Consider the following 22,604-nt stretch of genomic DNA (forward strand, 5'->3'; position numbering starts at 1 on the left):
TGTATCATTATAAAAGATTGTGAACTGGCTGCCACTTTACATTTTAGTTTGTCTTGTGTGATTGTATTGTATCATTGATACGTATATATTATGATATACCGTATACAAGTGCAAATATATGTATGTCTATATTGATGTATATATGGATTGTGACTGTATTTTTTAAATGCAGCTTTTTTGCTTTTTTTTTAATAAAGCAATTGCTTAGGTGATTCATTTTTATGCTTGGGTTATTCTGTGCCTCATTTTTGTATACTTTGTCTTTGGATTTTGCAATTTAGAAATGGCCTGCCGTCTCCTGAGTTGCTTTTGTAAATAATTGCATTCTTGATGAAATAACAATTCTGAACATCTTTTCGTAGAACTTTGTGATGTGCCTTTCCTCTCTTTTTGTTAGGAATCTGGTTTCTGACACGTCTATACAGAAACACAGATTCTCACATGCTGCAGTCTCTTGCCCATCTGCTGCAGCAGAAGGGATTGCTGAGGAGATTGTCTCACAACAACTGTCTCCAGAGGCTAAGTCGTTTATTCCATCTATTGGGCATGCTCACGGGACGAGCTCCTATTGGACTTCGGGAGTCAGGTGCTCAGGTCCTGCTCCGGATCCCATTGGCTCTTCCTGGACTCCTGGAGATTTCCGTAAGGTCCCGTGCGCTATAAAAAGTGCGCATGGCCGTTCCGCCATGCGCTTGTGTAGCATATTATGCTGTGTATGTATGGTGATGGATGCATGGACTGGTGACTGACTTATTATGAAACCCCTTCCCTTGGTTATTACGAATGGTGACAGTGTGTCGGTCTTAGTCAGTTACAGCTCCAGCGCACCATTTGCATCCCTGCCTCAGCAGCCTAGCGTCCATATTGCGCTTGCCTGATAGCAGCGTTTTCTTAGCGGTTGCGTTCCTGTAGCAGCACAGTGTGCATTCGCAGTTGCGACGTCTCTGTCACAGACGTATACGGTAGGTCTACACGGAGTTGGTGCCGTCAGCTCACACCTCTCCTGTGACCAGTTACCGCGTCTGTGTAGCTGAGCCTCTGTGAGTTAAACAGACTCAGCACTTTTGCATTTCTGTTTATCCTGGCAGCTCTGTGAGCTAAACTGAGCTTGCCTAGTGCACCAGTGTGACGTTAACCCCGTGCACTCTACCGCCTTATATTCTGCCATCTCCTAGCAGCGTCTTACCATCTGCCGCACGGTGGACCCCGGGTGGCGAAGGCACTTTATTCATAATTTTTACTTAGTGCCTTCCGCCACTCCTAACACTTTTTCCCCCTTGAAATATTGACAACTGTCATTTGGGAGGAAGGGGTGTCACTACACAGCCGCACACTGTCCAATCATTGCTGACTATATCAGACTTTGCGGGGACATATCCTTTTGACATCAAAAGACTACATTAAGCTAATCAGTTATTATGATTATGCTTTGCTTATATAGCACTATCTTATTCCTCAGCACTTTACAGACTTCATCATTACCATCCCCATTGTGACTAAAGATCTAAATTCTCTATCATTATGTCTTGGGAGTGTGAGAGAAAACTGAAGAACCCGAAGGAAATCCACACACGGGAAGAACATACAAACTACTTGTAAATGTTGTACTTGGTGGGATTTGAACCCAGAACCTCTGTGCTGCAAAGCAACAGTGCTAACCACTGAGCCATTGTGCTGCCTGAATTATTATTGATAAATGTTCAGTAAAAATAAAAAAGGAACAAAAGATGCAGAGTTACGAAAAAAGATGCTCCAGCATTGTTAACACACGGGGAACACAACTATTTACTAAAATATGTCAGGACTGGAGAAAGGTCCTGGCTCAGTTTTGTATATTGGAAAATTCCTTTCTTACCGTGTCCATTGGATAGTTGATGCTTGTTAGATAAATGGGGGTCTCACCAACCTCCACCACACATCAGAACAGCTATGAGGGTATATGCACACGTTGCAGATTTGCCTGCTGAATTTTCTGCACAGAATATGCACCTCTTGGCAGAAAACGCAGGTAAAAATCTGCACGTTTTTCATGTGTTTTAATGCGGATTTTCATGCATTTTTTTCATGTGGATTGTATGCGTCTTTGTAAGCTAAATAAAGATGTTATTTAACAAAAAAGATTTGTGATGTAATTTCTGGTGCAACCTCCTCTTTTACATTTGTCCAACCCACACTCCATTACACACACAGATAGACAGGTAGATAGATATGGGATAGATAGATAGATAGATAGATAGACAGATAGATAGATATGGGATAGATAGATAGATAGATAGATAGATATATCTATCTATAGATATATCCATATCTATCTATATATATATCCATATCTATCCATAGATGTATCCATAGCTATATCCATAGATATATCCATAGATATATCCATGGATATATCTATCTTTTGATATATCTATGGATAGATATAGATAGATGAATAATAGCAAGGCCGATATTTATTAATGAACAATATGTTTAATTTTGAAAAAAAAAAAAACGGGTAAAAAATGGCGTGGGCTACCTTGCAATTTCCTGTGTCAGAGAGGGAAAGCCTACGGCCGGGGGCCAATATTTGTAGCCTGGGAAGGGAGTAATACCCATGGCCCCTTCCCACGCTATGAATATCAGCCTGTAGCTGTCTGCATGGCCTTTACTGGCTATTAAGATAGGGGGACCCAGACCCCCCAAAAAATGATGTGGGGTCCCCCTATATTTTATAGCCAGAAAGGCTACGCAGACAGCTGCAGGCTGATATTCATAGCCTAGAAAGGGGCCATGGATTTTGCCCCCCCGGCTACAAATACCAGCCCACAGCCACCCCAGAAATGGCGCATCTGTATGATGCGCCAATTCTGGCACTTAGCCTCTCTTATCCCACTGCCGTGTAGCGGTGGCATATGGGGTAGTAAGGGGTTAATGTCACCTTTGTATTGTAAGGTGACATTAAGCCCAGTTAATAATGGAGAGGAGTCAATAAGACACCTATCCATTATTAATCTTATAGTATCAAAGGGTTAATAAAACACACACACATAAGAATAAAGTATTTTAATGAAATAAAACACACAGTTTTCAATCTTTATTGCACGGCAAAAATACATGCGACACCCTCGATCTCCTGCAAAAAATGTAAAATAATAAACCAATTGTATACTCCCTGTCTGGAGCAGTCCAATTAATAACGAGTGACCCACGACGATCTCTCCTATAGAACAGTGACATCAGGTGATGTCACTGCTCTATAGGGCCTCCCAGTGATGCACTGACAGGAGATAATCTTCCTGCAGTGCATCAGATGTCAAGTGAGTTCATTCTCTCACTTTACGGCAATGCTGCGTGTGAATTTTCTCACACAGTATTGCCGGTGAGAGAATGAACTGAAGTGACCTCTCTCCCGGCAGCGGCGGAGGGATATACACCGCAGAGGGTTACCTCCGCTGTCAGTGCATGCCAGAGGCCGTGTAGAGCACTGACATCACCCGATGTCAGTGTTCTACACCAGAGATCGTCGTGGGACACTCGTTAATAACTGGACTACGGCGGAAAGGTAAGTATAGGTTGTTATTTTATTTTTATTAAAGGAGACGAGGGCTTCGGGGACTACATGATTGGTAAGTATGTAATCTATGTTATGTGTTGTATGCTATATGTATGTCACGTATGTTCTGTATGGTTTTTTTTTCTACTACAGATCACAGCCATTGTCTGATGGGCTACGTTCCCATCATCGGCAGTGCTGTCATTGTGAGCATTCATTGCTGGATGGGAGCAGTAGTCCCATCAGACAATGGATGCCTACACAGACCCACACACATGCACACACATACACACACACACACACAGGCACACACAGACCCCCACACACACAGCCCCACAGACCCCGCCCGCACACAGACAGGCACACAGTGTTATGAGTTGCGGAAGACACTAAATAAAAAATAAATAAAGTGCCTTCGCCACTCGGGGTCCACCGTGCGGTGGATGGAATAACCGCTGCTCAAAGAGGCAGAGCACTAAGGCGGAAATGTGCACAGGGTTTTAGCTGCACACAGTGCACTGAAGCAGACTCAGTTATATGCACAGAGCTGCAAACAAAAGCATAAGTAACGTTGAGTCTGTACAGGGTCACAGACTTCCAGCGATGCAGATACGGTATTAAAGGTCACAGATGTAGCCTTAAACACCAGAACTACTCCTTGTAGACCTACCGTAAAAATAGGATGCGGAACGTCGCAACTGCGAATGCCCGACAGGCTGCAAACGCAGCGCAGCGTGAACTGAGCCGCTGAGAAAGCACCGTTATGCTGCAAGGGCGATGCAGGACGCTAGCTGCTGGCAAAGATGAAGTTTGAGCGTGCTGGCGCGAATACTGGCTGAAGCCCAAACACTCACACAGACGTATTATCAGAGGGAAGGGGTTCTTAATAAGTCAGTCACCAGGCCAAGCATCCATCACCATACATACAGCAGCCGAATGAAAATACTAGCGCATGGTGGAACGGCCATGCGCATTTTTTATAGCGTACGGGACCTGCCGGAAATCTCCAAGTCTCCAAAAGGAGCCAATAGGATACGGAGCAGGACCTGAGCACCTGAGTCCTGAACTTCAATGGGAGCTCGTCCCGTGAGCATGCTCAGAAGATGGCACAAAGGACTTGGCCTCTGGAGATAAATGTGAGAATCTGGATTCCTGCATAGGCATGGTAGAAACCAGATTCCTAACATTACCCTCCCTCCTAAGACCCCCCCCCCTCCCTGAGCCTTCCGAGCCACCGTCCTGTGCCCGATAGTGGTGTAGGTTTTAGGCTCGCTAGGAAGCGAGCCTGGTGTCCTGGGAGATGACACGATAACCTGGGACACGTGGAAGGCCTCAGTGGAGGCCAGATTGCCAGGTTTCAAAAGGGACACCTGGGAGACAGCAGGAGCAGGAGTTACAGTAGGACGCCGCCGTGTGTCGACGGTCGTCGCCACACTCTGCCTAGGGAGGCTAAGCTGAGCACATGAGGTGCAGGCCTGAATGAACCTCTTGACGTCCTGAGCCCTGTGCGGCCACCAATACGCACCAGCCAACAGTTTCGTGGTCTGCATATAGCCACGATGGCTGTGCGCATTGGACGCGTGTGCCCACGCGAGAATCTTAGGCCTCAAATGAGGAGGGACAAAGGTCTCGTCAACCGGCATGGAATCCGACGATTGCGGAGCGTTGTCCTCCTGAGAGGCAGCGTGTAACCAGTAACAACCGCAAACGGACTCCTGAGCCGGACGTGTATTAGCATAGGCACGAGACACCTCCATGGGCTCTGGGGGTAGAACCTCTGGTTCAGGCAGCTCCAGATGCGCAAAAAATTTGGGAGCCGGAATACCTCTCTATTTGGAGTGTGTACGCTCCAAACCACCCTCTGAAAAACGGAGGTCAATCCGCGAGGAGATAGATATTAACTCCTACAAGCTGGTGGGAATCTCTCTCATGGAGAGAGCATCCTTGACATGCTCTGCTAATCCTCTCCAGAACACCGGGATGAGAGCTTTGTCGGACCACTCCAACTCGGACGCCAATGTCCGAAAACGGACGGCATATTGGCTAACCGAGAGGGATTCCTGGGACAGAGCAAGGAGCTGTAGAGAGGTGTCATGTGTAACCCATGGACCGAGAAACACCTGCCTGATAGCTGTTAGCAGATGAGCTGCGGTCTGAATATCCGGGTCACCATGCTCCCATAGCGGCGTAGCCCATTCTAGTGCCTTCCCGACAGTAGGGATATGATAAATGCCACCTTGGCCTGTTCCGTGGGGAATTGCGCAGCCAGACGCTCCAGATGAATTGAGCATTGGCTGATAAAACCCCTACAGGAGGCGCTATTACCGGAAAATTTTTCGGGCAACGGGAGGCAGGTAACTGTCGGCGCAAGGGTAGACATGGACATGCGCGCAACCGCATCAGTTAGAGCCTTGACAGCAGCATCAGTGGCCTGTGCAGCGGAGAGAGCCCTCTCAAGAGAAACCAACTGGTTCTCAAGCTGCCGTATGTACTGTGTAAGTTGCTGCTGATCTGCCATCTCTTAGCCAGACCCTGGCGCTAGTATTATGTTATGAGTGGCGGAAGACACTAAATAAAAAATAAAGTGCCTTCGCCACTCGGGGTCCACCGTGCGGTGGATGGAATAACCGCTGCTAAAAGAGGCAGAGCACTAAGGCGGAAATGTGCACAAGGTTTTAGCTGCACCCAGTGCACTGAAGCAGACTGTTATATGCACAGAGGTGCAAACAAAAGCATAAATAACGCTGAGTCCGTACAGGGTCACAGACTTCCAGCGATGCAGATACGGTATTAAAGGTCACAGAAGTAGCCTTAAACACCAGGACTACTCCTAGACCTACCGTAAAAATAGGATGCGGAACGTCGCAACTGCGAACGCCCGACAGGCTGCAACCGCAGCGCAGCGTGAACTGAGCCGCAGAGAAAGCACCGCTATGCTGCAAGCGCGATGCAAGACGCTAGCTGCTGGCAAAGATGAAGCTTAAGCGCGCTGGCGCTAATACTGGCTGAAGCCCAAACACTCACACAGACGTATTATCAGAGGGAAGGGGTTCTTAATAAGTCAGTCACCAGTCCAAGCATCCATCACCATACATACAGCAGCCGTATGAAAATACTAGCGCATGGCGGAACGGCCATGCGCACTTTTTATAGCATACGGGACCTGCCAGAAATCTCCAAGTCTCCAAAAGGAGCCAATAGGATCCAGAGCAGGACCTGAGCACCTGACTCCTGAACTCCAATGGGAGCTCGTCCCGTGAGCATGCTCAGAAGATGGCACAAAGGACTTAGCCTCTGGAAATAAATGTGAGAATCTGGATTCCTGCATAGGCATGGTAGAAACCAGATTCCTAACACACAGTCACCGTCCACACTCCGCCCACACACTTCCCTCCTCCCGGGCCACAGCGGTTCTCGCACGCAAAACCGCAGATCTTTTTTACATCTGTGGTTTTGCTGTGGATGTGCCTGACTCAATGCAAGTCAATGGGTGCAGAAACGCTGCAGTTCCGCACAAAGAATTGACATGCTGCGGAAAATAAAACGCTATGTCCGCACATTTTTTTCCGCAGCATGTGCACAGCGCTTTTGGATTTCCCATTGATTAACATTGTGTGCACTCTTCACTGCGGATTTGATCCAATTCCGTGCATCTAAAAACGCTGCGGAAACGCATCAAAATCCGCAATGTGTTCCCATACCCTGAAATTGTGACTATGGAAGTGACAATGATCCCCAAGGTCTAGGCTTTGATATATCTTCAGTGCCAAAAAATGTGAATGAAGCCACAGGTCGCAAGCTTGACCGGTAGCTCCATGCAACTACTCCTGGCTGTGGTCATGCAGCCATGGGAGAAGCAGGGGATAATGGATGACATAATTCATTTAGTTGTTTACTTATATAGCACCATAATCACTGTTTCTATTGGGGCTCACAATCTAAATTCCATATCAGTAGGTATTTGGAGTGTGGGGGGAACCGGATCACCTGAAGGTTTTGTCTTTGGTGGGATTTGAACCCAGGACCCCAGTGCTACAAGGTTAAAACCACTGTGATTGCAATCATTGAGCCACCATTACAATTACCAATCATGATTCTACCATTCCGGCAAATCAAAGGTTTGCCAGCTATGAGACCCACACCTATCTCACAATTATCACAGTTTTGCAATGAATAAATTCACAAGTGCGTGCTGAAACAAAGATGATTTATAATGCTTCCTGGGGAATAAGCAGAATATTAGACAACATATTTCTCTGCAATAAACACTCATTTTTAGCCATCACCAACCAGGTCAAGCAGAATATACCATCTTTTCATTTGCCGTTAGCACTCTCTAAAATTAAATGAACTCAATAAAGACTTCAATGAACAAGAAAGAGCCAATTAGATGAAACAGATGCTCCCATTAACCCCCTCCTATCTAAAATGCTTAGTAATGGCCTGTAAGATGACCAATCTCAAACATTTGAGTAGTCTGGTTATATCGCAGTGCTGAAGATTTAAGAAAGGGTTGTTCTTGAGATGCAGAAATGCTTAAGGTAGGAAATGTGTGGGAAAGATATTTTTGCCTTCAAACCTTTCAAGCATCCTTGAATGTGAAAGGGATGAGGCAGATGGCCTTATTAGTAAGAGAAAGAGAAGAGCAATTAGCTCAACTTAACAAAGTAGGTACACCTGAGGGAGAGGCTGGGAATGTTGTGTTCTCATTAACCTCTTGTGCTACTGCTATATAGTAAAAGGTTGCAATCCAAGGGTTCATATCTAAAAAAAATTATGAACAACATCAGACCTGAAGCATATGCAGAAAACATCTCATATTTCATATTTAGAAGGGTTGTACAGTAACATCTAGTTAGCACCTATCCGTAGGGGTTACACGTGCTGGGACTTGCACCAACCAGCAGGGTGGAACATTTTTATCCCCAACAGAGAATATTTATACCTGTTACAATATGTAGCAACAGTTCAGTTGCCGGGCCGCCAAACCATTTATTCTCCATTGGTCTGCTGGAAAAAAATAGGGCGTAGTGCTAGGCAGCCCAGTTGGGACTGAATAGGGCAGCAGTCAAGCATGCGCACTGCCACTTCATTCTAGCAGGATGAAAGTGACCGGTTATGACAATGCCAGTGGCTGGACTCCCACTGGTCACAAAGCTATCACCTATCACCTATTACAGAGAGGTGATAACTTATTTCACCAGACAACCGCTATAATTCCAGTTGTAAAAGTCTCTCTCTTTTATATCTTTATACTTTAAAAAAATAGAGTAATCAACAATTACCATAAATACTGATAAGTAACATTGTATTTTATAGATGAGCGAACCTGTTGTGAATTCACTTTCTGGCCTCCCTCTGGTTATTACTGAAGGTAGTGGAGCTGGTCAGATTGACAGAGGGGTTGTGAGTTCTCTTTCTGGGCTCCCTCTGGTGGTTACTGGAGGTAATGGAGCTGATCTGATTAACAGAGGCTTGTCACCTGATAATGAGGACGACGATTGGAGATCTGGGGTTTCAGATTGGGATTTAAGACAGCCGACTCCCTCTATCCCTGCTGGTGATTTTCTTCTTGCCTCCTGAGGTCTGATGTTTCCAGCTCAGTCCCTGCATGTTCAGCTAAGTGTTCATTTGCTATTCTGTTTGCATTTATGCTTGGGGGCTATATATAACTTTGGGGTCTGCTCTGGGGCAGTTTAGATCTCCCCTTTTTTGCTTTAGGCTTAGTTAGCTCTCTGGCTGTGCCGAGGAGTCTAGGATCATCGTAGGTACGCTCCACGGCTACTGCTAGTTGTGTGGGTAGGATCAGGGGTCTGCAATCCGCTTAGCTACCAACCTTTTTGGTTTTCTGTGGCTTAGCTTGGGCTTGCTCTCCTCCTCGGTGACCCAATCACAACACGAACCCGTACTGCTGAACTCTGAACAGGGACTTCTCCCAGAAGACGGAGAGAGACGGAGAGATAGGGAGAGAGAGAATTTTGCAAACTGTTTTGCTTTTACGCCTACACCACCTATTTAAAAAAATGGGTGAGCTTAGCAGGATGGCACATAGTCGAGACACCTCTGACAACGTCTGCAACAAAATTTGTTTAAATTAAGACAGGAATGTACACGGGCCATGACTGAAGAACATTTCTGATGCTGATGCACAGCTGCAGAAGGATGCATTACAGGCACATCTTTACTACAGTGCACCGATGAACAATACTGGCGTAAAAACTGCCATTCTTTATCAATCAACCCTAATGGGAATGATTTATCTTCCACTTTAAAATTGTCATGTAGAAGTTGCAAATTTTTGAAGAACACTTATTAGCATTTTTATATCAGTTCCAGCACTTCTTAAAATAATGGGGACTTTGTAAAAAGGAGTCAAGACCAATTGCTGCCCAAAAAATTAATTATAATTCATGCTTGAAAGTAGAGGGAGTTATAGTAGAAAACGACTCCTGTCTATGGATGGAGCAGATTTCTGACTATGACGCACAGAAGCCCCAAAAAGATGCTCCAAAAATTAAGTAGCACGTGCCTTCTAGTAAATTTTGTGCATCTTATTCCAGTGGGATATGAAAAATTAGGAAAATACAGGATCATGTTCATAACTCTTTGGTCTTGATTCATCAAAGCCTTCACACCAGAATTCTGGGGTAAAAGCTTTGAAAAGTTGTAAAATTTAGATGCCAGAGTTTTTGGGACTTTTGGTATCTTCAGGCCAGTTTCTTCCAGCTATGGCAAAATGGGAGTAGTTGGGTTGGATCTGGTGCGGGGTAGAGGGTGTGACACCACATCTTGTCGAATTCATGTTGAGTTGTAGAGTTTCCTACTCCAGAAATCTCCCTCCAGTCCATACAACAAGGAGGTGCATACCACATGTCAGATGTGCACATCTTCATGAATCAGGAGCCTCTGACTCCAGCACTCCCTCTCATCAAGACCAGCATGAACTATACCTGTGATGATGAACTGGGCCCTATGTATTTGCATTAGGTTTGGAAGGTGCTGGTGTCACAAGCAATGTTTTAGTCTCTCATTGTTGAACCTGCTTAGTCAATTGATATCAATAGAGGCTGAAAAATATCTAGTCTTTTATTTGTTCTTTGATCTTGGAAAAAATAAGACTGCTGTCAATACGCATTGAAATCCAGGATATGCCTAGCATGCCCTGCCGTGTTGATGTACGCATTGCCAGTCTTAGTAATAGTCGTCACCATTTCTAGTTAATTATGTCAAAATTCACAAAACATTCAGAAACATATTAGGGTGGTTTCACATTAGCTTTTAAGGCCGCAGCGTCGGCCTGCGCATGGCTGCTGCTAAGCCCCACCCCCTGCCGCGCCTCCGCCAGTAGCTCCGCCTACATGCGCTGGATGCTGCATGCATCCTGCGTCACCTATCTTTAGCACTGGGGACGCAGGCCGTGCTCAGGTATGTGTTTGGTGGCGCATGTGTCCTTTTGACGGTGCGCCGAGCGCACCAAATTGCAACAGGTTGCATTTGGCGCTGGTCGGCGCACCCGTCAAAAGGACGCATGCGCCGGCAAAAATGCATACCTGTGCACGGCCTGCATCCCCAGTGCTAAAGATAGGGGAGGCAGGACGCATGCAGTGCTGTGCGCCCGTAGGCGGAGCTACCGGCAGAGGCACGGCAGGGGGCGGGACTTAGCGGCAGCCGTGCGCAGGCCAACGCTGTGGCATTAAACGCTAATGTGAAACCACCCTTACTCAATGTAAAGTCCATAGTGGTTATAGACAAGAATCAAAATCAAAATATTAATGGACAATGAGATTAAAAAGTTGCACAAATGTAAGGTCAAATTTTTAGCAAAGCAAATACTAAAATGTAATAAATATGACTGGGACATTTTTAGTAAATGAATCCAGTATTTTGTAACAATATTCAAGACAATATGACATTTACCTGGCGAAGACTGGTCACTGCTCAGGACAAGTGTGGCCGGAGTAGGTCTGCGTCTGCGAATCTATTGATTGAAAATAAAATATGTTTGCTTGTTATTCTGGAATACATTTATGATATAGTGAATGTACTAATTGCTTATGCTATTTCCACCATCACACGCGGTATGATATACAGTGGAAAAATATACGATTATCATATGCCTACAGTTGATACCATTTAGGTGTTTCAGGTATGTTCATTGAAAAGATGGTGACTTGTTCCTTCGTTCTAGCTTTGCACAGGTTAAACACAAGTAAATACTATTTATTACAGCCTAACCATATTTCTAAGCCAAAGATGTAGTTCAATCCTGTTTGCAACATTAAAATACTTTCTGTACTTCTATGCCAAGCATACCAATAAGACCCTCTAAGAAGGTTGAGAATGGTTCCCCCACTCTCTTATAAAAATTAAAGAATGTCTCCACCTGAACCAACACTAAATACCAAATTATTCATAATAGTTCAGATTTGTTATTAAGCTTATTTTACATAGCTCCATCATATTCCACAGCTCTTTGCATACATTGTCATCACTGTCGCCATTGGGGCTCACAGTCTAAATTCCCTATCGGTATGCAAGCGGAAACTAGAGTACCAGGAGAAAACTCACGCAAACACAGGGGAGAACATACAAAATCCTTGTAGATGTTGTCCTTGATCAGATTTCAACCCTGGACCCCAGCACTGCAAAGCAACAGTGCTAACCACTGAGCCACCATGCTGCCCTAGTTATTATGAGTTTCCATTGATCTTATTGCAATAGAGATGCCACCTTAAGGCTGCATGCACATGCTGCGGATTCACCTGCGGATGTTTCAGCACGAATTTGCAGGTAAAACCGCAGGTAAAGTGACCTGCGGTTTTCTTGCGGATTTGCCAGTGGTTTTCCCCTGCGGATTGACACCTGGATAATGGAACAGGTGTCAAACCGCTGCGGAATCCGCAGAAAGAATTGACATGCTGCGGATTTAAAACCGCAGAAAAACTGCGCGGAAAAATCCACACCGTGAGCACTGCGGATTTGAAATCCCATTGGCTAACATTGTACTAAAAACTGTCTGCGGAACTGCTGCGGATCCGCGGGGCCAAATCTGCTGCGGATCCGCTGCAGAATCCGCAGCATGTGCACATACCCTAATAGAGGGGTTTTCTGGGGATAGATTCTTAAAAGATTGTAAAATCTATTAAAAAAACATCATAATTTACTTGCTGTTAAACTCGGCTTTGTTTTTGGGCTGTCCACTAGCTTTCAGCAGAAGCTAGCCTGTCACTCGGGTTGACGCATGCATGTGAGAGGCAGGACTCAGGACTTATGTCATGGGGGCCATGGCCAGTGGTCCTTGGCAAGATGTTGGAGAACCAAGGAAGGAGTGAGATCTATCTATTAAGCGTTTGTTGTGTGAAATGCTAACCCATAGGGAGTGTGGGACTAGCATTAGTTTGCATGCTCCAGCCCCCTGAGTCTGTACAGGCATTTTAGAAGTTACCGAGTTACTTCCTGAAGATAGCAGACACATGTACATTAGCAGATATATGTCGACTAGCAGACACATGTAGACTAGCAGCCTGTTAAGAAGCTGAAGAGTAGTGAGACAGCACAAAATGCCTGTATTTTAGAAAGCTAGCAAGTAAGGTATGAGTAACACTTGGCAATTGATATGTCACTCCAAGGAACTACACAACTACACTATAAGACCCCGTCCCTGTAAGGAGCAAAAACAATCAGTATTATTCAATTTATCAATCTTTTTTTTCACCTGGGAATATGCAAAGCAGATATGGTCTAACATTTTGACCTATGCAAAAGTCTTTTTCAAGGAGATGTGTTTGACAAACTGTGGTGGAATAAGTACACCAAAAGTTCTCCAACAGCGACTATACACATAAATCAATCAATCAGAAACCAAACCCCACAAACTCTTCCAGAAATAAGAACAATAAGGTACAAGGTACATTCCTCTATTAGATATCACTGGACACTCCTCTCAAAAGCATATACCAATATGCCAGAGTTCCAGAACCAACTACTCATTTGCCAGGAAAGGCCACCAAATGTAGTGAAAAGTGAAATTTTTGGGGGGAAATGGGGGTGCGTCTTATAGTTGGAATATTATACTTACAAATACTGTTGGGGCAGCAGGAGTTGGGCGATTCTGCAACGATCTCGGTCCGACGCTGCTGGGGGATGATCACACTCCCTTCCCAGGCTGGGGCAGCTCATGCAGCTGGAGCGGCAGGCTCGGTGGTGGTGCTCTATGGTGCGGGGGGCTCCGCCGGCATTTTGGAAGCCCGGCACATCCATTGCTGCGATGCGGTGGTATCCGGGAAAATGGCCGCCGGGGGCTGAGAATGCTCAGATTGAGATCTCAGCAACAAGACAACATTGCCGAGAGCGCAATCTGAGCATGCGCCGCCCCCAGTGGCCATTTTCCCGGAGGCCACCGCATCACAACAATGGATATGTGGGGCCTCTGGGCTTTCACAAGATGCTGGCGGAGCCCTGGGCACCACCGCCGAACCTGCCGCACCAGCCTGGGATGGGAATCATATCGCCGGACCACCGAACATCTCCTGTGACCCCACTCCACCAGCACTGCTGATCCCCGCCCTGGGTAAGCTGAATTCAGACTGTAAGACAGACCCTCATTTGATACATTAATTTTTTTCCCTATTTTCCTTTTGAAAACTTGGGGTGCGTCTTATAGTCCGAAAAATACAGTATTTCTTTCCTAAATTCCCTAACACTCTATCATGGATTGATTATATAAGTTCTGGAACATTAGGTAGTATATGGGAAGGTATCATCTTTGGCTGAATTTCTCACCGTTTCCTCCTAATTTGGTCTACTATTGTCTCACTTTCTCTTGCCAGTCTTTGATCTCTTCTTATTTTATGGTTTTTTAATATGATGTCACATCTGATCTGTCTTTTCTCCCAGTCCCTTCATGTTACCTTCACATTTTCACTCTCAGTCCTCCTCTAAATCCTTAGAATATACTATAACTTTTTTCCAATAATCTCTCCTTTTTATTTCCACAGCTCATCTTTCTCCTTTTGCTGCACCCTCCACAACTAAAGTCACCCACACAACATGCCCCCTTCCCCTGCACAATTGCATGTCCACTGATCCCATTCCCAGTGAGTCACTGTATGCAGAACCTTCTTCCCTTGTACGATTACCTTTTCACTTGCTCTATTTAATGTCCCTCTGGACACTCAGTTTACCAGTTTTCTGATGCACTGTGTCTGTGCAATATCGCACCACTGTGACATGCGCCATCATTATATGAGGCAAGCTCTCCCTTTATTAACCCCAGATATTTCCAATATTTGGGGCTAAATAAGCATCGCCACATTTCTATTATCATTGCCTGGCCGGGTTTCATTCAGATACATTACGTTGTCGCCTTTTGTCCACTATGGCTGCAGCTACGCTCTAGGTTCTCTCTATTGCCTCAGGCCAGGTAGCATTTCTAAAACTGTTCCCTTCTTTCCTTCCTGTCAAAATGTCTTTCTAATTCAATACGTATAACTGTTTTTATTGTTTCTGCATCTAAAACAAACACCGATTATTTTCTATCTTACTCTTCCCTCCATATATATTGCTTTTTTCTTGCAAGCACATTGATGCCATTACTCTTAGGCTACGGTCACACATTCAGTATTTGGTCAGTATTTCACATCAGTATCTGTAAGCCAAAACCAGGAGCGGGTGATAAATACAGAATTGGTGACGTGTTTCTATTATACTTTTCCTCTGATTGTTCCTCACTTGATTTTGGCTTACAAATACTGAGGTAAAAAAACTCACCGAATACTGAATGTGTGACTGATACAGTGGGGGAAATAAGTATCAAATCTTGCCAATGTGCTTGCTAACAAGGGTTTTGCCACCAAGTATTAAGTCTTATTTGCCAGAGGGATCAAATACTTATTTCTCACTGCAAAAGGCAAATACATTTATATAATTTATACAATGTGATTTTCTGGATCTTATTTTGGATATTCTGTCTCTCAATGTTAAAATTAACCTACCCTTAAAATTATAGACTGTTCATGTCTTTGTCAGAGGGCAAACTTACAAAATCAGCAAGGGATCAAATACTTATTTCCCCCACTGTATATGGTTATGTGCACAAGTTCTCTTATGTTCTCAAATTTTAATTTTTTAATTTATTCCTTTTCCAATATACTTTTTTTTTCCCCTCTTCTTTACCTTCCATTCTCCTGTACCAGGATCTCATCTTACCACACAGGAGGTATCATATATTAGGCGAAGTGTCATATATTAGGCTAACATGACTTAGGCTTCATATTCTCACCGCTGCTCCACTTTCACTAGTATTTTTCATTTTCAAGCCTGAATTATGTGAAGGGCTCATACATACATTATATAGATTTGATGGTATTCTATGATGATACCTCACAATGAGCCTCTCACGGGTCTTTCACATCAATACTGTTGTATTAAATCTCATTGTATATATTTTACATGTATTTCTGTGCATTCCAATATGTATTTGATACTATTGTGCTTCATAGTTAGCATACATTTCCATATGATTTTAATCTCTGCTCTTCCCCTTTTCCTCCTCCAAATAACCCCTCCATTTCCTATTTTGTTGATACACTTATTTCACCATTGATTGTCAAATAAATCTCCTTGAAAAACTGATTACGAGACTGCCTGATCAAATAAAGATTGATAAATTAAATGATACTGACTCTGTCTTCTCTCCTTCTAGGTTCTGGAATGTTATAGTGAAAATATGCTTGGACCACGATCCTTACCCCATGCAGAAATCTACTAGAACAGTGTTAGTGTTTTTTTCCCCCAAAAATTGGACTCCATGGAAATAGAACCAAAAGAGTACATGTGAAAATGGAGTACAGAGGCTTGTTCCTGAGGGTGTAGAGTCTGTCCACCAACAGAGAGAAGGTATCCGCTATAAAAGCAAGACTTTGTCACAGTGAATAGGAGCATCTAGGCGTATTCCTAAATTAGAGGATTGACAGACCAACGGAGTCAGTGCTGATGGCAAATTGAGAAGTGAATTATTAAATCAGATACAGAGACTAATTTCTGTGTGTATGGAACTTTGACACAAGAGTGTGCAAATTGCCAGACAAGGGCTACTGTAAGGCATCGCTGCAAAGAGAGGTTAATGCGAGAAGTGACATTGACCAGCATTCTAAGCTGTACTTAATTATAAGAGACACAGACTATGACATAGAAAGGAGGTGCTGCTGAAGTGATTGCCAGCAGACAGTCTCAAGAACAAGGAGAATGTTGCAAATATTAGCTCATTGCTGTATACCAACTTTTCTTTGTTCATGCCTGTTGCCTGTAAAAGAGAGTCTGGAACTATCACACGTCGCCTTCCAGAGAATTTTTTGGAAGTGTCTACCTGAATTTCTATTCACATTCATGAACCGGGAAACCGCCCTGCGGATTAATAGTATCTTTATTTTATAAAGAAAAACAACTCCACTCATGCAAATCCATTACAACTCATTTATCTGATTTATACCTTACTGGTCCTGGAATATTATGTGTTGGCATACCTTTTATTCCTGTATTGAGTATTACAAATTAAGTATATGAGATATGAAAAAGGTAAATTATGGAATCGAAGTATGTCCATGATTGGAACAATATAAAACTGCGGCATTAAAATAATGCATAAACCAAGCCAGGATGGTTTCTAGTGTCACATTCTGTTTCAAGAATCAGAACTGTGCGGCCACACATTTTTTGTAACAATTTTGATTTTGGTCTGGACCACCTCTCTGCTTTCTTTTATGTACCCTAATCATTTTCTGACAGGTGATTAGGAAGATCCTTTAGAAAATGTCCCTAAACATGTGATATTTCTCTAATACTACATGTATCTCTGCCTACAGGTTCTATTAGCTGGAAAAAAATCATGTCTCTATTGTTTGCAGGCAGCTGGTCAAGTTTAAGTACATTGTAAAATCACAGTGACATACACGGTTTTCCATTAATGCTATTAAATGCGTGGAAATTCTAACAAAATAATTGCTCAATTTCCATTGATGTTATGTGGCGCCCCTGAGGGTTCAGTCGCCACAGAGGTACTGCACCTCCTCCTGAGGTGTGGTACCCCACCTTCCAGGTAAGGTGGAGACACCTGACCACGCTCCAACACCTGCACCCCACACCACAAAGTAGTGTAGCAAAGCACCTTCGGCGGCTCCCTGCTTGGAGTGTAGCATAGCACCCCTTGGTGGCTCCATGCTTGGAACACGAAACGTGCTGGGAGGTGGGTGGAGTTTAGTTCGCACAAAAGAGCGGGAAGAGTTGAGTCAGTCAGACAGTGTTTCATTCAGTCAGTGAGTGAGGATGTAGAAGGACAGAGAGTGAGAAAAAAGAAGATCCCCGGGAGAGGGATGGAAGAAGGAAGTGCTGCAGCAGGCCACAGTGATCTGGGTCTGCTGGCACAGGAAAGAGACAGAGAAAGGAAGCTTGATTCTCCATTGGGAAGAAGGATTAGCACGGAACGTGAGGAGAATAAAAGAACAAGGACCAGGGTTAGAGGAGAACCCTTTTCAAGTTCTAAGCGCAAGGCCAGGGTCCGGTCCCCGAGGTTGTACGGATACTAACGGTCCTGCAGCAGACACCAGAGGAATAGAAGTAGTGACCACTTTATTCCCACACAAGACTTGGGGGCACAACAGCAACATATTAGTGAGCCGGGACTTAGTAGCAAGGAGTCCCCGAAGCAGGCTACAGCTGTCTGCCGTACAAGTAGAGTTCATAGGAACATCTGACAGGTGGAACTCCAGTGTAACTCAGTACTAGGAGTACTTCACTCAAAGGCGCTATAAGAGGAGATGTTCAGAAAAGGCACATATGTTGGCGGAGTGTTGGAAAGGAGTATTCCATCTTGCCTGGAAGTTGGCTGAGCTCCTGACCCGGAGGACATGGCACGGATGCGGGCACCTGTACCTGCAACAGACTGAGTAAAGCTTTGGAACTACATGCCCTGGTGTCCTCCACTTATTCCTGCGCGAACCTGTCCAGCTCTGCTACATCCCTCGCGCCTGACACTACACCATCTAAGTGTCACTTCACCTACACTGCCCTGGGACTACAGCCCTGCCTGTGGAAGGCTATAACATCACTGCTGCACCACACCATCTGTCCCAGAGGATCCGTCTGCAGCGTCGGCTTACATCTCTATTGCTGAACACCACAGGTGGCGTCACGAATCACTTATAAACTTTCACCACCATAAGCACACTGAAACATAACCCCTTTTGTAATGGAGCCCCAGGGCCACTGACCGGGTCACAGCTGCCGTGACAACCCCCCGTTGAGAAGATCAACCGGCCCGGTACCGAATACCCCAAGGCCCTGGTGAGTGAGGGCGCTCCAGTTACAGCTATATGTGTCATCTGTTATTAGTGTGCCTCATATTACTACTGATGAAAAACAGCAGAAAGGACAGAAAGGACTCCTCTCTGATCTTTAAATGACCCCAGTTGTCAGTGAGCTTCGTCCTTGTGCCACTGCTATTGCCATGGCTGTTTTCCCAACATAGCTGAATCCATATGCCATCTCAAGAATCAACAGATGTGTCATCTACGCACTAAAGGAATACAAAAGCTTAAGTATTTCATTGTATACTATGTATTTGATTCTGTGAGTTCTATGTTAATTCATGTCTTTATCAATGGAGAAAAGTTGCCAAACTCTATGAAACTATTCTGAAAGTTATGAAGACCCCCAAAAATCCAGCATATTAAGCAGCTGCTTGGATTTTGCTATTATCTCTAATCAAATAAAAAAAACGTGCTGTGCATTTGTTATACTGTACTTTGTGTTTTATTCAAGACAGAAAACGTTGCTGTGTGTTCAATTGCTTAGAATATAAAGTGTGATGAAATTTGTTGACCTCTTAATGTATTGCCTATTTTAAAGGAATGGGATGGAAAGACTGAATTCTGCAATGTGTCACTTATTAGGCTGTGTGCTATTGCTTATTTACAATGAAGGTTTTATCACTAGGACATTATCATTGCCCAGACTAGCTCCCATTTTGCCAAGTTTGTCCTCCTCAGCTCACTGTCAATAGACAGTGTACATAGAGCTTTGGTGTGGGTGGGGTTAGCTTTCTCAGCTTTGCTAAGAACTGATTGTTTCACAACTGCTGCACCCAGTAAACTAAGTGATACATCACTGCAATCAGGGTCTACTTTCCTCTGTTATGATTCTCTCAGATAAGAAAGCAAAAACCTGGTGACATATCCCTTTAAGAGTTCTTTGAGTTAATATAGAAGGATCCCTCATCCTTGGGGTAGAGAACACCTTCGAAAAGTATTGATTCTCATGGACCCAACACTTCTGTGCTTTGCATGGACACTCTGTTGAATTTAGTAGGCACCATTGCAGGGAAATGCTGTCAGGCATTGGACATTATTTATTTTTTATTTATTTTACTCATTTATATATAACGCCATTAATTCCACAGTGCTTTACAGCAGGGTTCCCCAACTCCAGTCCTCAACGCCCACCAACAGATCATGTTTTCAGGATTTCCTTAGTATTGCTCAGGTGATAATTGCATTACCTGTGCAATCCAAAGGAAATCCTGAAAACATGATCTGTTGGTGGGCCTTAAGGACTGGAGTTGGGGAACCCTGCTTTACAGACATTATTGGCACTGTTCCCGATGGGGCTCACAATCTAGAATCCCTATCAGTATGTCTTTGGAATGTGGGAGGAAACCTACGCAAACACGGGGAGAACATACAAACTCCTTGCAGATGTTGTCCTTGGTGGGATTTGAACCCAGGACCCCAGCACTGCTAGGCTAACCACTGAGCCACCTTACACAAACAGAATGCCCTCCATGGCTTGGGGCTCTAGCACCTGGACACCATATAAGCCTGGGGACTTTTTATTTGGGCAATCCTACAGATGAAAATGAATTGTGACAAGTGGACAACCCTTTTATATCACCTGTGTTCTCCTTTATATCTCATTTATAGATTCATGATATAGCAAACAGAATGAGAATAGAAAATTCTCTACTTGGCTGTTTGTTATAAATACAGCACTATAAAAAGGGAACTTTTTTTTGACTGTCAATATCTTTTATCGCTACATTATAAGGTCGGGGTCAGACTTGCGAGAAACTCACACGAGTCTCGCATTTTAATACCCAGTGCCGACTTTGCTCTTGATAAAACACAGTGTACCTACACCAATGTTGATATGGCTCCCTAAACCATCACTTATTGTGGGTACTTCACACTAGACCTTGGATATCAAGGTCCCAGAGTCTGGAGGAAGAGTGGAGAGGCACACAATCCAAGTTGCTTAAGGTCTAGTGTGAAGTTTCCACAATCAGTGATGGTTTGGGGAGCCATGTCATCTGCTGGTGTAGGTCCACTGTGGTTTATCAAGACCAAAGTCAGCGCAGCCGTCTACCAGGAAATATTAGAGCACTTCATGCTTCACTCTGCAGACAAGCTTATTGGAGATGGAAATTTCATTCTCCAGCAGGACTTGGCACCTGTCCACAATACCAAAAGTACCAATACCGGGTTTACAAACAGTATCACTGTGCTTGATTGGCCAGCAAACTCGCCTGACCTTATCCCCATAGAGAATCTATGGGGTGTTGTCAAGAGGAAGATGAGACACCAGACCCAACAATGCAGACGAGTTGATGGCTGCTATCAAAGCAACCTGGGCTTCCATAACACCTCAGCAATGGCACAGGCTGATCACCTCCATGCCACGTTGCATTGATGCAGTAATTGATGCAAAAGGAGCCCCAACCAAGTATTGAGTGCATTTAACTGAACATACATTTCAGTAGGCCAACATTTTGGATTTTAAAATCATTTTTTTAAGCTGGTGTTATAAAGTGTTATAATTTACTGAGATAATGACTTTGGGGCTTTCATTGGCTGTAAGCCATAATCAGCAACATTAGCAGAAACAAACAATGGAAATAGATCACTCTGTATAATATGTGAGGTTAGCTTTTTGAATTGAAGAACTGAAATAAATTAACTTTTTGATGATATTCTAATTTTGTGAGATGCACCTGTATATACTGTATATCTGGCCATCATTGATTGTAAATTAAAGAGGTTATCCAAGACTTTTTTTTTTAGAGAGGCAACAGTCAGATAGTCGTTAAATCCCTGCTTGTTCTGCCCGGCTTCCAATCTTTGTCTACAAGGAGTAAGATAAACAGCAAAAAAGTGGGTTAAATACCCACAAATTCTCACGATACAAGGTACCGAATCAGCAATCGAGAAATAACATAAAACATAACTTTTAATAATAAATGTAAAAGCTACCAAAGATAGTAGTGCAAGTAAATCACTAAATCAAAAACCACAAAAAATAAAGGAGGTAACTGTATGAGTCTCTATGACAGATTACTACCAATATACAGTCATATGTAATAGTTTGGGCACCCCTATTAATGTTAACCTTTTTTCTTTATAACAATTTTGGTTTTTGCAACAGCTATTTCAGTTTTATATATCTAATAACTGATGGACTCAGTTATATTTCTGGATTCAAATGAGGTTTATTGTACTAACAGAAAATGTGCAATCTGCATTTAAACAAAATTTGACCGGTGCAAAAGTATGGGCACCCTTATCATTTTCTTGATTTGAACACTCCTAACTACTTTTTACTGACTTCCTGAAGCACGAAATTGGTTTTGTAACCTCATTGAGCTTTGAACTTCATAGCCAGGTGTATCAAATCATGAGAAAAGGTATTTAAGGTGGCCACTTGCAAGTAGTTCTCCTATTTGATTCTCCTATGAAGAGTGGCATCATGGGCTCCACAAAACAACTCTCAAATGATCTGAAAACAAAGATTATTCAACATAGCTTTTCAGGGGAAGGATACAAAAAGTTGTCTCAGAGATTTAATCTGTCAGTTTCCACTGTGAGGAACATAGTAAGGAAATGGAAGAACACAGGTACAGTTCTTGTTAAGCCCAGAAGTGGCAGGTCAAGAAAAATATCAGAAAGGCAGAGAAGAAGAATGGTGAGAACAGTCAAGGACAATCCACAGACCACCTCCAAAGACCTGCAGCATCATCTTGCTG

The 22,604-nt window shown here is 43.7% G+C and overlaps 1 protein-coding gene across 3 annotated transcripts in view; it reads right to left on the reverse strand.

Moving 5' to 3' along the window:
* PPP1R1A (protein phosphatase 1 regulatory inhibitor subunit 1A) overlaps positions 1-22,604 on the reverse strand; it is a 282,252-nt gene that overhangs the window by 99,759 nt on the left and 159,889 nt on the right. For all 3 annotated transcript variants that reach the window (XM_073561422.1, XM_073561421.1, XM_073561423.1), the window contains exon 2: positions 11,453-11,513. In XM_073561422.1, the coding sequence (XP_073417523.1) occupies positions 11,453-11,513 (61 nt within the window). The remainder of the gene's footprint in view (positions 1-11,452; positions 11,514-22,604) is intronic.

Source organism: Dendrobates tinctorius, unplaced genomic scaffold, assembly GCF_039654945.1.
Source record: "Dendrobates tinctorius isolate UK_male_01 unplaced genomic scaffold, ASM3965494v1 ptg000319l, whole genome shotgun sequence".
NCBI classification, from domain to species: domain Eukaryota; kingdom Metazoa; phylum Chordata; class Amphibia; order Anura; family Dendrobatidae; genus Dendrobates; species Dendrobates tinctorius.